The sequence below is a fragment of the Rutilus rutilus genome (genome assembly GCF_951802725.1).
Source record: "Rutilus rutilus genome assembly, chromosome: 4".
NCBI classification, from domain to species: domain Eukaryota; kingdom Metazoa; phylum Chordata; class Actinopteri; order Cypriniformes; family Leuciscidae; genus Rutilus; species Rutilus rutilus.
The window spans coordinates 2,964,687-2,981,731 of NC_140212.1; the positions used below are offsets into that span (position 1 = coordinate 2,964,687).

Consider the following 17,045-nt stretch of genomic DNA (forward strand, 5'->3'; position numbering starts at 1 on the left):
ACTCATAATAAGCGCTGACGTCACGCTCGCTCCTCCCCGCGCGTCCCCGATCAACCTCCAGTTCCACGATCCGTCCGGTTGCCGAAAGTCTCCGCGTTTCACCCGTTTCCCGTCGCTTAAACCCGGCCAGACCGCACGCACACGAGCGGAACCCGATGGCTTCGACGACTTCTGACGGTTCCGAGCAAGAGTCGGCGAACCCGAGCGAACAAAACGGCGATGGGAGCGAGTCGGGCCTGCGCGCCGCCGATCCGGAACCGGCCGTTAAGATGGACGGAGCGCAGATGGACGAGAAGCTCAACGGACACCAGTCTACCGAACAAAGCCCGGTGGAAACCACGCGGGGAGATGGCGGTAACGACGAGGATGTCGAGACGGAAGCGGAGCCGGAGAAAGAGCCGCAGAAGAGCCCCGGTAGCGCAGACGGGACGGTGGAGCGGATGAAAGGAGAACAAAGAGGGGATGAAAACGCGTCTTCACCGGCGGAGAAAAACAGTAGCGGCGCCGGCGGAGGATTGAAGAGGCGCGCGAGTCTGGAGATGATGAGCTCGTCGTCGGACGGAGAACCGCTCAGCCGCATGGACTCGGAGGACAGGTGTGTGTGTGTGTGTGTGAACCCATCATCCGAATCATTTAATATTAGTTCTGCTGATAAATCACGCCTTTCGCGCGCTGTTTAGATCATTACTCCACTCTCTCAAGCGAGAAATGTGTTGGCTGAACAATTAGAGAGGATCACAAAACAAATCAATTATGGCATAAATAACACAATTATGAATAATTATTATTATTAGTAAGGAGTAAAGTGTAGTCTATTGGACGTTTATTACCATGTTCTAAAAGCAGAAATGCGACAAATAATATCTATTCTGCAAATCAGTTGTCATACACTTGAAAATATTGTGTAGGCTATGTCATAAAGCTATGTTGATCAGACATGTGTGAATTTGGGCTCATGTCTAATGTCAAAAAGCAGAAATGAAACCATTAAAATTGACTCTGTATATCAGCTATTGAATGCTTAAAGTCGTGAGCATATTAACAATCGAAAGTGCAATCTCTTCTCATTGCTATTATTAGTTGTATTTGTTTTGCAATCTAAATGGTTGCTTATGTATTTAAGCTTCATTCGTCTCACTGAAAATTGCAAAGAAGTCGAGTAATTATTGAAACACTCATTTCATAAGTTACTTCGCCTGCAAGAACTTTTGTTGGGTGGTTTTATTTAGAAACCCCCCCCCAAAAAATGTACTTGAACAACTGTATAAAGGGGACGATAACTATAACGATAAAGATATCGTTTTGAAAATCGTTGTAAATGTTAAAGAATAGCCGAGTTCACACCAAAAATATAACAATAACGGCACAGAGGAACGATTTCGTTGGAATCACTTTCAGAGCGATTATTTTTTTCCAGCTGATGAGCGATAAAAACATTGACAGCCAATCAGAATTCAGCTTGAGCATTTAAAGGGTTAATTCACCCAAAAATGACTAAATTACTCGCCCTCATGTTGATCCGACCCCGTAAGACTTTCGTTCATCTTCACAACACAAATTAAGATATTTTTGATGAAATCTGAGAGCTGTCTCACTCCTCCATAGGCTTCTCTGTAACCGATATCTGCCATCCCAGAAAAGTTAGTAAAGACATCGTTCAAATAGTCCAAGTGACTACAGTGGCTCAACCTTAAGTTTATCAAGCGACGAGAATACTTTTTGTGCGCAAAAACAACGACTTTATTCAACTCTGTGTGAGTGAGTTCACTTAGTGTAACAGCGCAGCGCTTCTGGGTTGTACGTCAGAACGTAGGCTCACTATTGGCCGACGCTGGTCATGTGTGTGATACGTGTAAATTCTGGCCAATAGTGAGCCTACGTTCTAACTTCTGAAAATGAGGAGTTGAATAAAGTCGTTATTTTTGGTTGTTTTTGCGCACAAAAAGTATTCTCGTCACTTGATACACTTAAGGTTGAGCCACTGTAGTCACTTGGACTATTTTAAACATTGTCTTTAATAACTTTTCTGGGATGGCAGATATCGATTACACAGAAGCCTATGAAGGAGTGAGACGGCTCTCAGATTTCATCAAAAATATCTTGATTTGTGTGTGAAGATGAACGAAGGTCTTACGGGGGTTGGAACAACATGAGGGAGAGTAATCACTGACAGAATCTTCATTTTTGGGTGAACTAACCCTTTAAAGCGGCAAAGAACAAAAGTGTGCACTTTACAGAGCGATATGTTCTTTATTTTTTATATTTATTGTTCTTGATGTGAACAGGCCGTAGCTCTGTATTGGCATCGGCCATGGAAAAACATCAGTCTGTCGACAATCCCAGGTGTATTTGAACCATATTTCTGAGTCTCTTGGCACCGCGGTAACTCATTATCCCAGAGTTTGTTTGTTCACAGCGGTAATCCTGCTCCTCAGACTGTCTTTAACTCATAGAAACACAAAAGGAGATGTTAGTCAGAATGAAAGAAAGATGGATGGACGAAATGAAATGTTTAGCCATTCCAGAACTATTAAAAGCTTATCGCGATCAGTTATTTGTCAAGCACTTTTGTACAATAGAAATGATTTCAAGAGCAGCGTCACAGTAATAAACAGGAAAGTAACCGAATTAATAATGCAAACTTGTTAATTATTAACAAGATCATCTGTAATGTCATTATTCAGTTCAATAATTGTAAAGTTAATCAATTATGAAACAAGTTTGATTCAGACAATAGTGTCGTTATTCAGCCCGAGTGGTTCAGTTCAATAACGTGAGGATGTTGCAAACTTTATTAGTTTGAAAGAAGTTGCTTCATTTATAAAGCAGAAGACAATAGTGTGATTATTCAGATCAAGTTGTGTTCTCATGTGAGACTGTCAGTGCAGTTAAATCAGTGTTTTTGCTGGAGTTTAAGTAGATCAGACTCCGCACTGGACCTCGGCCTCTCTGGAAGTTGACGTCGGCCTGGTTTTTGTGACTCTTCCTTATCAAACCGAATGCTTTGAACTGGTTTTACACGCCATCTTTCCACATTCCCAGGATGACATGCGAGTGTTTAATGGCACTCATCATACTAGGCTGGCTCTATTATTATTCTCCGTACTCTAAAGGCAGGAGAATATGTATTCCTCATCCTCCGTGGGGCTTCGAGTGTGCTGTAGACGGCCTGGCTCACTACACAGCGCATGGGAAAGCTCCGTAGAGGATCTGCAGGCACGGTGGAACGAATCGCAGTGAGCTCAATGTATCAGGTCAGCCCAGCGGTGGAGGCAGGAGAACGAGGGAATGTGTGTGTGTGGATGGGAATCCCTGCTCTGTGCCAGACCTGTTTTCGTGGAGCTTTTGGTGGGAATAAAATAAAGCTCTTAAATGCGAGTGGAGGCGCTGAGCCCTGCTGTTCGGCCAGCTGGAGGGGCTGAATGTAAGTTCTGTGCGGGACATCTGGGAGAGTATGACCCGGACCACACGACAACTGACAGATAAGACTGAAGTCAAGCCTTTATAGTGTAGCTTTTGGAAACGTTCATCGTCTTCAGATCCACAACAAGTAGCCCGGGTTATTCCTCACAAGTCATATTGATAAATGGTTTCGTCATTTAGCTGATAGTTAAGTCACTTAACTAACAATTGAAAATACTTCTAAAGCATTTATTAATCTGTTCATTTCAGTATTTACTAATACACTGTTCATCAAAAGTTAATGTGATGTAACTAAAAATGAACAGTTGTATTTTTATTAACTAACAAAAATATTGCTCATTGTTAATGCATTAAGTAATGGGACCTTATTGTAAAGTTTTATCAATAGTTTTTGCATAAAAGTGCCATTTTTATACTGTTAAAGAGATACTGTTTCTTTGTGGGTATACTGTTATATACTGGTATACTCATACTGTTCTTTGTGGGCTGGGTAAACATATTCCAAATGACATGAGCACTGTATTCCAAGTCACATGATGAGCTTCATGTGAGGAACAATTGTGTTGTTATGCTCTAGAAATCATCAAGGTTTAGTTGTCAGTGATGCCAAACACCAGTGCCTGTTTAAATGTGTGAAAGAGCAAATGAGTTTTGAGAGATCTGGCGAAGGGGAACTCCACTGGATGGGACGTTTGAGTAAAAGCAGGTGTTCACTGTTTCCTTGTCCACTTAAGCAGGTTTTGGCACCGTTTTCTGAATTAGATTCTCCGTGTACGTTGATCAGCCAGCTGGACCAAGCGATCTATGTGTGTGTGTGTGTGTGTGTGTGTGTGTGGAGGTTTTAACACCCTTTGTAGTGTGTCACATGAGTGCAGCGCTGAGCGAGACGGCCACAGCTTCTAGAAGAAGAAGAAAACAGATGCTAATGTCTTTCATACGCCAGACCTGGTCTACTTCTGTCACGCCTGCCACTCAAAATTCACTGTTTAGTAACCCAGTCTATGCTTGCAAGTCTCATATTCATGCATTTCATTGTGGAATCTTAGGTCAGGCATCACTATTGTTATCATAATCGTGGGAATAATAATGCTAATATAGTGTCTGCACCATTTGTGTGCATTCTTCAGAAAATGTAAAAATCCATTTTCAGCAAAAAATCATTGCCGTACCGGTGGGTTTTGCAGTCGTAAACACTTTATCACTTCATCGGTAGTCAGACTGGCAGTTGGAGTTTGTCTCTGTGATTTCCCAGAATCCTGTTCTCTGGCACATCCTGGGATTTAGCGTCAGTTGTGGGCAGTGAAGTCTGAAAGGAACCAACAGATGGAAGTGTGTGTGTGAGCCCCTCCTCTCCCCTCAGGAGTCATTCAGTCACAATCACTGGAGTTCATGGGGCTTTACTGTGGTAGTTTACCGCTGTCCTCTCCCACACTGCACAGCTGCACCCCTCACCCCCCGCTCAAAAGCTTACTGTTACAGCGCTTGTGTGCCACGGTTAGGTGCTCACCCCACGGCACTGGCCTCATTTACCGCTCGCAAAGACTCGTGGTTCATAACGTGGGTGCTGCAATGCTGATTTTGCATCAAAAATTGAGAGAAAGTTTCTAAATTAGTCGTGCTACTCAATATAACTTTCCCCGTTTTTATTTTGTGTTGTACTGCTTATCGATGCCACAAGACGTCACTTTTAATCTCTTTATATCCATCACATCTAGTGTGTGTGTGTGTTTTAGGGCCAGTGTTGTGCATACAGATGAACTAAAAAGGATATTTTTAGCGAATAATGGGATTTAATCCAGAAAACATTATAAAAAGTGCTTTTGACGCACCAATAATTGTATAAAGGCAGCAAATCAAGCAGCAAAACAAATATTGTTGCACCATACCTCAAATAATCCTATTTATGTGTGTTTCAGTATCAGCAGTACTCTCATGGACATGGAGAGCATCGCATCCAGTGGTCGTTCTACTCCAGCTATGATGAACGGTCACGGTGGGGCTTCTTCCACCTCCACCAAGGGCTCATCTTACCCCTGCTGCTGGGATCAGTGCCACATGCTGTTCAACACCAGCCCGGACCTGGCCGAACACATCCGCGGACTGCACGTGGACGGACAGCGCGGCGGGGTCAGTGTGTGTGTGCATGCTTGCTTTATGTACTACAAAACATGTATAAAAAATATATTTTCTCAGGTTTTCTTTTTGAGGCGTATGCTTGTGATGGACAGAGTGAAATTCTTACATTGCTCACTGTTTGCACACCTGTTTCCCGCAGGTTTTCGTGTGTCTTTGGAAAGGCTGTAAGGTGTATAACACACCATCCACCAGTCAGAGCTGGCTTCAGAGACACATGCTGTCACACAGCGGAGACAAACCTTTCAAGGTCAGCCTCTACTTTGCACACATGCACATGCAAATATTTGTTTTAATCTAATTTATAATACAGTAGTCAACATTGGACCAAAAAAGTCCTTCCACAAGAACAGGTTTTGTTCAAAATTCATGTATAACTTTGATGAAAGGTTTTGATCCACTTCAAATGTTGACTACTGTGTATTATTCTTTTAAAAATATATAATTTAAGAAAAATAATTGGTGAAACATCATGTAAGGTCCATCTTTTGCAAGATGCACCCATTGTGTTCATACTGTAATACTAGTATAACGTTTTACATACTGCAATATTTTTGTTTGGCTTTGCAATTAAAATGCTGTCCACAGTACTCAACCTGTAATTATAACCCTATACCGGTTTTTCATTTACTGTAATTACTCTGACCGTTCTCTCTCTCTCTCTGTGAAGTGTGTGGTGGGCGGATGCAATGCCACCTTCGCCTCCCAGGGGGGGCTAGCACGCCACGTGCCAACCCACTTCAGCTCCCAGAATTCCTCCAAACTCTCTAGCCAAACCAAGGTGAAGGAAGAGTCGCCTTCCAAAGCGGGCATCAACAAACGGAGGAAACTCAAGTACAAACGGCGACGGTCGTTGCGTAAGTGTCAGTGTATCTTTGATCTTTAATCCGTATTCAGCTCCATTTCAGAACTCCTTCTCTCTAACTCCAGTCTGTTTCCTCCCACCAGCGCGACCCCACGACTTTTTTGACGCTCAGACCATGGATGCAATCCGTCATCGTGCCATTTGCCTCAATCTGGCGACCCATATTGAGAGCCAGGGCAAGGGCCACAGCGTCGTGTTTCACAGTACGGTGGGTACACACACTTCACGTCCTTAAGCAAGCTGGATCACTAGCAGACTATTTCTGCTGTACACATTGTACATTACACAGTGAGCGCTTTTTTTATTTATTGCATATTGCTTCACATGCTATTTTTGTATTTTTTTATAGTAGCCTGTTTGCAGTATATACTGCACAGCAAGCACTACAGTGATGAGTTTTATCTGGGGAAAACTTTAAAGGTCCTGTTCTTCGTGATCCCATTTTTCAAACTTTAGTTAGTGTGTAATGTTGCTGTTAGAGCTTAAATAATACCTGTAAAATGATAAAGCTCAAAGTTCAATGCCAAGCGAGATATTTTATTTTAACAGAAGTCCCCTTTCAAAGCCTACAGCGAACGGCCCGTTTGGACTACATCCTTCTACTTCCTGCTTTAATGACGTCACTAGAACAGTTTTTTGACTAAGCTCCGCCCACAGGAATACACAAAAAAAGGGGGCGTGGTCTTGTTGCGCTCCCGCGGAGAAGAGGAAGAGTTGCGTTTGTAGAGTGTGTTTGTCGCCATGTCGTCGAGACGCTGTTATTTTCATCCGGGAGTCAAATCACCTTTGTTTAGCCTTCCCAGGGACGTTTACAATAACACTGAGCGCATGCATCTCCACGTTATGGTAAGAGGCGTGACCTTTCCGGGCAACGTGCGCTAAGCTGCTGTCCAATCACAACACAGGAACCGCTGGCACAATCAGAACTCGTTACGTATTTCTGAAGGACTTCATAGAACAGCCCGTTTTTAGGACAGTGAAAACAGCGGTATACAGATAAGTAAATTGTGTGAAAGATAGTGTGTTTTTTTTTACACGCGAAACATGAACACATGTTATATTGCACACTGTAAACACAATCAAAGCTTCACAAACACAGGAAAAACGGGACCTTTAAAGGACCTGGAAAAGTAAAATTGTTTAGTCCTATTCTCTTTTAAATTTTGAAAGTTGAAATTTATTAAATGTTTGTATTTATTATATTGTTCGTTGAATCTGTATCTACAATTGAATAGCCTGAAAAGCTGATATGGCAATTCATTTAAATACAACCACCCAACTTCGTGTTCTGCATTTCAAACGCAGCCTATGTCTTTAGTATAGAAAATATACAGTACCAGTCAAAAGTTTGGAAACACTACTATTTTTAATGTTTTTGAAAGAAGTCTCTTATGCTCATCAAGCCTGCAGTTAAAAAACAAACAAAAAAAAAACAGTAATATTATGAAATATTATTACAATTTAAAATAATGGTTCTCTTTTTTTAATATACTTTAAAATGTAATTTATTTTTGTGATGCAAAGCTGAATTTTCATCAGCAAGTACTCCAGTCTTTGGTGTCTTATGATCCTTCAGAAATCATTCTAATATGATGATTTGATACTCAGTTATTATCAATGATGGAAACAGTTGTGCTGTTTAATATATTTCTTTTGGAATACTTTTTTCAGGATTCATTGATGAGTAAAACGTTAACAGCATTAATTCATAAAAACAGCATTTATTCAAAATAAAAACATTTCTAACAATATAAATCGTTACCATCACCTTTTATCAATTTAACGCATTCTTGTTGAATTAAAGTACTAATTTCTTTTTAAAAAAATAGTTATTGTTCCCAAACTTTTGAACGGTAGTGTATATTGTTACAAAAGATTTCTATTCTAAATAAATACAGTTCTTTTTAACTTTTTATTCATCAAATAATCCTGAAAAAAGTATCTCAGGTTATAAAAAAAATATTAAGCAGCACAACTGTTTCCAACATTGATCATAAATCAGCATATTAGAATGATTTCTGAAGGATCATAAGACACCAAAGACTGGAGTACTTGCTGATGAAAATTCAGCTTTGCATCACAAAAATAAATTACATTTTAAAGTATATTAAAAAAGAGAACCATTATTTTAAATTGTAATAATATTTCATAATATTACTGTTTTTTTTTTTGTTTGTTTGTTTTTTTAACTGCAGGCTTGATGAGCATAAGAGACTTCTTTCAAAAGCATTAAAAATAGTAGTGTTTCCAAACTTTTGACTGGTACTGTACGTGTTTTTAGAGAAATTTGTGTAGATTCTGTCTTGAATTGCTGAATCATGAGAAAGCGTTTCTTCTTTGTATATACTAGTCATCAGCATGACTGCTTTCCATAGCCATCAAGCTCGAGTCGGGACTTGCTTGGCTCTCACGCTTCAGTAGCGTCTTGTCTGCGCCACGGCTCCCCTGTGTCTTTAATTAAACTGTTAATGAGCTGCACAGGCCCTCCTCTTCACATCCTCGCTCGCTGATCCCAAAACCCCATGAAAACTGTCCCATTTAACCAGCACGCATCAGTTTCTTTTACAAGCACACAGCCAGTAGATGTAGCATGGCTTTAACCCATAAAGGAGTTCTCATACAGCTTTTCATTGTGTGCAATTGAGCAGGTGATTGCCAGGCGAAAGGAGGATTCTGGGAAGGTGAAGGTGCTGCTTCATTGGACGCCGGAGGACATGTGAGTATATGAAAGCGCACCACTCACCTCAGGGCTCTGCACTAAATGTCAGCCGTTTATATGAGTCAGGAGCCACCTGAGGGTGGCCTTATGCACTGATGCTTCAAAACACACACATGTACGACCTGATATACGTCACAGACCGATGGTTCTGAGGCTCCTTAAGTCACATTAACTGCCTTAAAAACACACAGACTGATCTACAGCTGACTGTGTAGATGTTATTAATCCCAAAGGAGAAGTTTAGCATTCCTCCCTGCAGCGTGTGTGTCTCCTGGTGTGCAGAGACACAGATGAGCTCAACGGCTGTGTGCAGAATGAACAACTAGCATACTACATATTACACAGTAGATGCTAATTGCCTACTATTAATTTTAAACAGAATGCAACACAATGGCTTTTGTACTACTTTTTGAATAAGTACCTTATTCATGAACTTAAAAAAAATGTAATGTAATGTAATATGGACACACTACATCCGTCATGTTGTTAGTGTAATATGACCTTCCAGCGTCAGTTGCGTCGCTTCACTGCTATTCACGAATCCTCTTATCATGGCCTCATGGGATAGCACTATTTCTCGCTGGAAATAGTAGGTCATCCAGGTACCTTTTTGCCTGCTGTTTTATGAATGCAGTGAATTCGGACATGCTCTCTTTAACGAACTATATAGTAGTGAAGTATGCATATTTAGTTTCAGACAATAGTATGCGACATTTGTCACATGACCTCGTGTCTTGAAATTTTAGTGTCCAGTTCTGTTATTAACAGCATTACAAAACGTTGTTGTTCTGATCAAAGGAAGTTCCACTGCATTCATCAGACTAAAAATAGAAGATCAATTTCAGAACATTGTTGTATACAGTATCTGACGCAGTGTGCTCTGCTCTTTATATGAGACATTTTGGCAAGCCAAGTGTTGATCATTGGGGAATTGTATGCTTGCGTAAACTTCTTTATCTAAAAAATAGTAGGTAACATGCCATAACTCCCTGTCTCTCCTCCATTCTCATACTTTTACACACTTTACTTCTCTCAATCCCTTTTCTCTTCTTCCTATCTCACTTAATCCCCTTTTTTCTTCCTCATCTGTTGTTTATTTCACTTCACTCTCAGTTTCTTGTGTCCTCCGTGTTCAGCGATGCATCAGATCCACCTGAGCATTCAGATTAATGTGGTAAATGTCCACATTAATGTCAGGTCTAATGGATTGAAGAGTGCTGGCCTGAGTGAATCGCCACCCACCTGGAAACAAACGGTCTTTTGAAGTTTGTCCAACCCAAATACTTTTTAAAGGGTATCCTCTTGCTCTCAACATTTCCATGGCTTAGACAATTTCCACGGCTTAGCCTTTGAACGTTACCTGTAACCGCTCTCACATTCCCACAGTAATTTCACCAGTTTTAGTGTAAATGCAGCGAAATCTGAGATTTAATCTTGATGTGCAGATTAAACTGGTGTTATCCAAAAATGACTTCTATGGTTAATGAACCTTTTTGGCTGATTGCACATTTGTACTGCAGTGTTACGCCCAGCAAGCTAAAATGGTCCGTGTTGTGATAATTGGTATACTTGCATACCTTTACCCTTATGCAAACCTCCTCACGGGACTGTGTGTGTGTGTGTGCACGTTGCTATTCCGAGTCGGACATCAATCTGAGCTGGAGGAATGTTTGTCAGTTCAGCGATAATACAGAAGAAGATGCCGTCTCGGGAGATGTTTAAAATGGATTTCTGGGTCAAACAAGGCTCTTCCATAAAATAACAGCAGGGGAGAAAAAGAGAAGCATTTTTAATAATCTCATTGAGGAATGTGTGTTGGAGGAAAGAAGGGCTGTGTGTTTGTGTGTTATCTGGCAAATGCTAATATTTATATGTAAGCTATGTTTGGAATCAAATACTAGCATACTGCTTACATACTGTATGCACACTAGTATCCTTTTTTGCAATGGCTGTAACCGATCAAAAAGTGGCCTAGTGTACACTGTGTGAACCCTTTGCTGCATACTATTCATGTTATGTGAAGCTATTGCTCTGGCACACAATGCAATGTGCACAGCATACTACAAAATATGGCACATTGTGTTTTGTATGCTGCATGCAGTATGCCCTGGTTGTATACTGTACATCTTGACATGTAGTATGCTGAGTGTGTTGCATTAAACTATAGAATATGTTATCCTATGCAGCATGTTCTGGTTTTGTTGAATACTATATCCCACAATGCAATTACTTAAAGGGATAGTTTGGCCAAAAATGATATTTAACCCATGATTTACTCACCCTCAAGCCGTTCGAGATGCATATGTCAATCTTTTTTCAGACCAACACATTTTCAGTTATTTTAGAAAATGTCTTAGATCTTCCAGTGGTTATAGTGTGAAGCTATGGGGTCCACCTCCTCCAAGTCCCAAAATGTGCATGCATCCTTCACAAAAGTAATCCATCCGGCTCCAGGGGGATAAACGAAGGCCTTCTGAGGGTAATCCGTGCATTTTTTGTCGTAAAAATATACATATTTAAAACTTTATAAATGAAAATAACTGGCTTCCGGTAGCGGTCGACGCGCGTTCACGGAGATGGATGCTGGCGTATGACGTAGGATGTAGCGTAGGAAGCGTCGTGGCGTAGAAAGAACGTAGAGTTTTGTTTTGCTCTGCTCTCTGGCTGCGCTGTCACGTTCGTTCTACGCCACGACGCTTCCTACGCTATGTCCTACGTCATACGCCAGCATCCAGCAGACTTGAAGGAGGTGGACCCCATAGCTTCACACTATAACCACTGAAAGATCGAAGACATTTTCTAAAATAACTGAAAATGTGTTTGTCTGAAAAAAGATTGACATATGCATCTCGAACGGCTTGAGGGTGAGTAAATCATGGGCTAAATATCATATTTGGCCCAACTATCCCTTTAAGCACACTATATATTTAGTATATTATGTTGCATATTGCACATTTTGACATCTATACTATGTTGAGTGCATTGCATTAAACTATGGGATATAGTATACTATGCAGTATGCTCTGGTTTTGTAGAATAATATGTCCCACAATGTAATGTGCTCAGCATACATAGTATATTATGTTGCACATTTTGACACGCAGCAGGTCAACCCATGTAAAACATTTGCATACCATGCACAAATGCACACTGCATTCTACTTTTTTTTTTATTCTGAATGCACTGTGTCAAGAAATGACCCATATTCCTCTGTCTTTCTGATGTGCACAGACTTCCAGACGCTTGGGTCAGCGAGAGTGACCGTCCCCAGCTGAAGACCAAAGTGGTCCACCTCTCCCAGCTTCCTCAGGACACAGCGGTACTGTTGGACCCCAACGTCTACAGGTGACATTAGCTCACTTAAACTTTACCCGTAACGTTAAGAGCAAAGGAGCCGTCGACACGTCTTCCTCGTTTGAGCTCGCTGTGGGCCACGTGTTTTGAAGTTCTAGACGGGAGCGACAGCTTTGCTGCTGAAAACTTGACATGAATTTCTCCAACAGATGGCGCCGGTGTCACTGCAACGAGAAATGGCTAAACCTAAACATGCAACACGCCGGCTTCGAGATCTCAAGGGGGATGTGGGTGGGAGATCAATAAATAACCTTCGATCCGAGAGAAGATGTTAATTAATCAAAGCTGACGATACTTATCCGCCTGGGTCACAGATACTCTAAACTCACCTCTGACCTTCTCCCACAGATGTAAACCACGATTCCAGGATTGTTAGAGCCGCTATTAATCGACCGTAATACATCATTTCTATGTTTATTAGACTCTAGTAAGGAGTTTGTTTACCCAGACTCTTCCATTGGCGTGGAATGTGATGCATTCTGAGCATGTGGTCAAGGCGAACGCTTTGTGGGCAGAAGCGCATGTATTCATGCATGTTAATGTCTTCAGTTCCCCACACAGCCTACGGTGTGCCACGGTGAATAACAGGAGCACGGACAGATGCCCGTCATCTTCAGGGGTCTAGCGTGCTCTGAAGAGCAGGTTTATGCATCGTTACGCTGTTTGTGATACAGAAATTCAATTGGAAATGACGAGTCGTTGTGCGTTTATGTGCGTGTGTGTGTGTGCGTCGTACTAAAGTAGGTTCTGCTTGTTTTCAGGATGTTTTTCTAGAAGACTGGGTGGGGAGGGCGGCTTCTGTCAGTGCCTGCTGACGTACCCAAACCGAAGTGGACGCGCGGATCTTTTGAGACAGGACTTCTTTTCCCATCCCCCCCCCCACACACACACACTCACACTCTCCCTTTTTTTCTTTTTAATGCTCAGAGTCTGCCAAAGCATGCAGTGAATTTTTAATGTGTGTTTTTATCCCTTGAAGAGGAAAAAAGGCACAAAATTGTGTACTCTGTCGATGCTGGACTTTTAACTATCTGGGAGAGGATGGCTTGTGTTCCACGGTTGAAGTTTTAATTTTCCTTCCCTGCGTCCTCAAATCTGCTGACAAGCTCTTACAAGTCCTGATTACTATTTTTCCTTTTCTTTTTCTTTTTTTTTGTCAAGAAAGTGCCCATGTAAATATTCCAGGAGATTTGTAATATATTTTTGTACTTCGGAAATTTTACTGTACTGTAGATAGACGTAATAAGCCACAGGCTAAACAGGAAACATAATTGTACAGAATGTGATGGCTAAATAGTTTTGGATGATGTGAATGCTTCCATAGACATATTTGCGTGTTTTACTTCCCATTTCTTGCTAGTATGAGAATCAAAAAAGGAGTGATTTTTCTTTTTCTTTCCCGAACACGTGCACAGACTCTTGTAACTGCTGCTCTACCTACTGATGATGATGATTATGATGATGATGATGGGATGTTCTTCCGTGTGCGCTGTTTGTGCATTTGCTCAAGCCAAGGAGTGTATAGACATCTCAATGTAATGGTGCTAAAGCTAACACTAGCGTTTAGGCTAATGCACATAGGAGAACTTATAGGATCAATAATGATGGTGCTTCTTAGATTATGTAATTCCCTGTTCCCCATACTTACAGATCATAACTCTGTCTTTTTTAGTAAAGCTGAAAATTCAAAAAAAACAAAAAAATGCTTTTTTTTTTTGTTTGTTTGTCTGTTTGTTTGCAGCTAACGCTGGTTCCAGCCCATATAAACCTCGTGTTTCTCACACAGGACTGTTGTTTATGAGCAGTGAGGAGGCCAGGGGCATCTGGGAGTCGTTTTATTGGGGCAGATTTGCAAGCGTTGACGTGTAGGCCGTCTGCCAGGACCTTTAGCTCAGCGTCAGGCGTGCACACATATGCCTGCTGGACACCTGACCGTCTGCTTTTGAGTTTACATAAAATAATTCTCTCGTGTGTGTGTGTGTGTGTGTGTGCCTATTGGCGCACTCGGTTTGGGTTTTCCGTCATGCTAAATGAACTTGTCTTCATTTAGTGTCGAGTTTGCATATGTTGCAAGAGCTTTCTGTGTCTAACGCAATGGATACATGCTGCATTTTTTTGGTGTTCGTGTAACAGTGTAGTTGCAGTCAACGTTTCGCATTGAATATAATCATGGTGTAGTTTGTATTTGGGTCTGTGTTTGACTTTCCAAATGAGTTTTTATAGTGTAACGTACCACTGAGTAACAAGCGCGTCTTAATTGCGAGTAATACACAACAGCTGCGGTCTCTCGGCGCGCGTACAATGGGACTGTTTGTCCTAAAGAAACTATATAAGCTGCACATGACTGGTTTGTTTTATTTATTTTTGGAGAAACTACTGAAAATACACCTCGCCTAAATGTGCTAAACCACCAAGAGAATAACTAAAAAAAATAAAATAAAAAAATAATCTAAGGCTTCATTCTTCTAAGCATATTTACATTTTAAGAATACGTTTTCTCTAAAATAAGTAACTGCAAATTTAGTTCCTTGCAAGAATTTAATTGGGTGTGTTGGCCATCCTATCTTGCGGAACACTTTTATTATTTAACAGATTTTAAAATGATTTTAAAGTGCCCCTATTATGCTTTCTAGAATATTTCCTTTTCATGCAGTGTGTAATACAGCTGTTTGTGAATGTAAAACGTCTGCAAAGTTTTAAAGCTCAAAGTACACAGCAAATAAAGTTGTCTCCTAAAATAAAGAATAGATTCTGAACTGCTGTTTCGAGTCGTCAGTCTCACTTCTGTAGGTTTGTAACAAATTTGCATAATGCCAGCCTATCGTCTTCATTGGCTGCTGTTGAACGACGTCTGCTTTGACCCTCAAACACTAGTTTTAGCTAACATGTTGTAGCAACGTGCGAGTTGTCGAATCCACTTCGCTTGTACGTCCGTATTTCCATATTCCAAATTACTCGTACTGTAATTGATGTGGTAAAACCGCTTCATCGTTACTGTTCGTATCTCACTGTGTTTCAAGCGCTAGAATTCAGATATAGGATAAGATAGGATTAGACTTTATTTTCCCGAAGGAAATTTGTCTTGGACACATGCAATATAGTGTCTGCTGTTTAAATACAAGTAACCTAATACATGCATACAGTACACACACTGCCTGTCGTACAACACACCTGTAATCATCTTAAAGGGGTGGTATAATGCCCTTTTCACAAGATGTAAAATAAGTCTCTGATGTTCCCAGAGTGTGTGTGTGAAGTTTTAGCTCAAAATACCCCACAGATATTTATATATAGCATGTTAAAGTTGTCACTTTTTGAGGGTGAGCAAAAACGCACCGTTTTTGTGTCTGTCCCTTTAAATGCAAATGAGCTGCTGCTCGAGGCACAGGGGGCGGAGCTTCGATTACCTCCTCACACAGACACACACTGAAAATTTCAAAAACTTTTAGCCTTTTATGTTCAAACTGGATTCAGACAAAGATGGAGAGACTCAAGAAGGAGTGACAACATGTAGAAGCAACTGGACATTTCTGAATGGTTAGTTGATGAATTTATTAACTTATGTGTGTAGTTATACTCGTGTTCAGGGGGCAGGGTTTATGTAAATTTTAGGGTTGGTGATTTCACTAACCCGGGAGGAATGTGGTGTAGTCTCTACCAGCCGTTTGTTGTAGTCCTTAAAAAGCAATTTTTTTAAAAGCAAATATCTCCCTTTGCTTTGAACTTTGAGCGTTGTAACTTTGCAGATGTTGTTTATGCTCAAACAGCAACATTACACACTAACTAAAGCTAGAAAAGTCAAATCATAATCAACCACCGCTTTAAATATAGTAAAATTCAAAAGTCCAAAGAAGAATCATAAAATATAAATTACAATTAAAAACAGCATTATAAACTGATTTGTCATTTAGGTCTTTGATGGACGGGGGACAAAGGAGTTCTTAAAGCAACTAAGCCTGAAGTGTCTTCCTGCAGGAATAAGCTGAAGGACATGGGTGGGATCTGAGATGATGTTTTTGGGCTTGTCTGGTGATTATTTCATCAAAGACAGCCTGGAGTGTGTGGATGCTGCTTGACTCCCATCATTTTCATGGCTCTCTGTGTTAGCCGTGTAATCTGGGCTTTCAGCTGTACTCTGAGATTGCCAAACCAGGCTGAGATGCCATACCGCAAAATGCTCTCAATTACAGCATGGTAGAAGGGAAACGACACTCTCTGGTTAACACCGAAGACCCTCAACCTACGAAGAAAATATAGTCTCTGTTTAACCCTATCACAGACGTTTTCTACCTGGACACTCAGTTTATTGTCAATGTGTTTGGCCAGATATCTAAGAGTCAACCTGGGCTATATTCTGCTCATTGATCTCCAGTGGATTTGGGGTCAAACACCATCGCCACTGTTTTCTTAGTGTTGATAGTAAAGAGAATGTTTGTCACATCACTGTTTATATGCGATCGATTCTGACCAGGATGGCTGTGTCATCAGAAAACGTAATCATATAATTGTTAGCAGTACTGCATGGCATTCATTAGTGTACGGTGTGAACAG

At 40.9% G+C, this 17,045-nt stretch overlaps 1 protein-coding gene across 5 annotated transcripts in view; it reads left to right on the forward strand.

The window, feature by feature from the left end:
• Positions 1 to 17,045, forward strand: part of aebp2 (AE binding protein 2) — a 62,800-nt gene continuing 45,755 nt past the window's right edge. The window contains exons 1-8 of one of the 5 annotated variants that reach the window (XM_084406349.1): positions 1 to 595; positions 5,340 to 5,550; positions 5,699 to 5,806; positions 6,227 to 6,419; positions 6,505 to 6,629; positions 9,070 to 9,137; positions 12,372 to 12,485; positions 13,256 to 14,917. In XM_084406349.1, coding sequence (XP_084262475.1) covers positions 156 to 595; positions 5,340 to 5,550; positions 5,699 to 5,806; positions 6,227 to 6,419; positions 6,505 to 6,629; positions 9,070 to 9,137; positions 12,372 to 12,485; positions 13,256 to 13,268 — 1,272 coding nt within the window. In that variant the 5' untranslated portion in view covers positions 1 to 155 and the 3' untranslated portion in view covers positions 13,269 to 14,917. Of the gene's footprint in view, positions 596 to 5,339; positions 5,551 to 5,698; positions 5,807 to 6,226; positions 6,420 to 6,504; positions 6,630 to 9,069; positions 9,138 to 12,371; positions 12,630 to 13,255; positions 14,918 to 17,045 lie in introns of those variants that run through there. The other 4 variants (XM_084406350.1, XM_084406348.1, XM_084406351.1 and 1 more) reach the window with 4 other exon arrangements.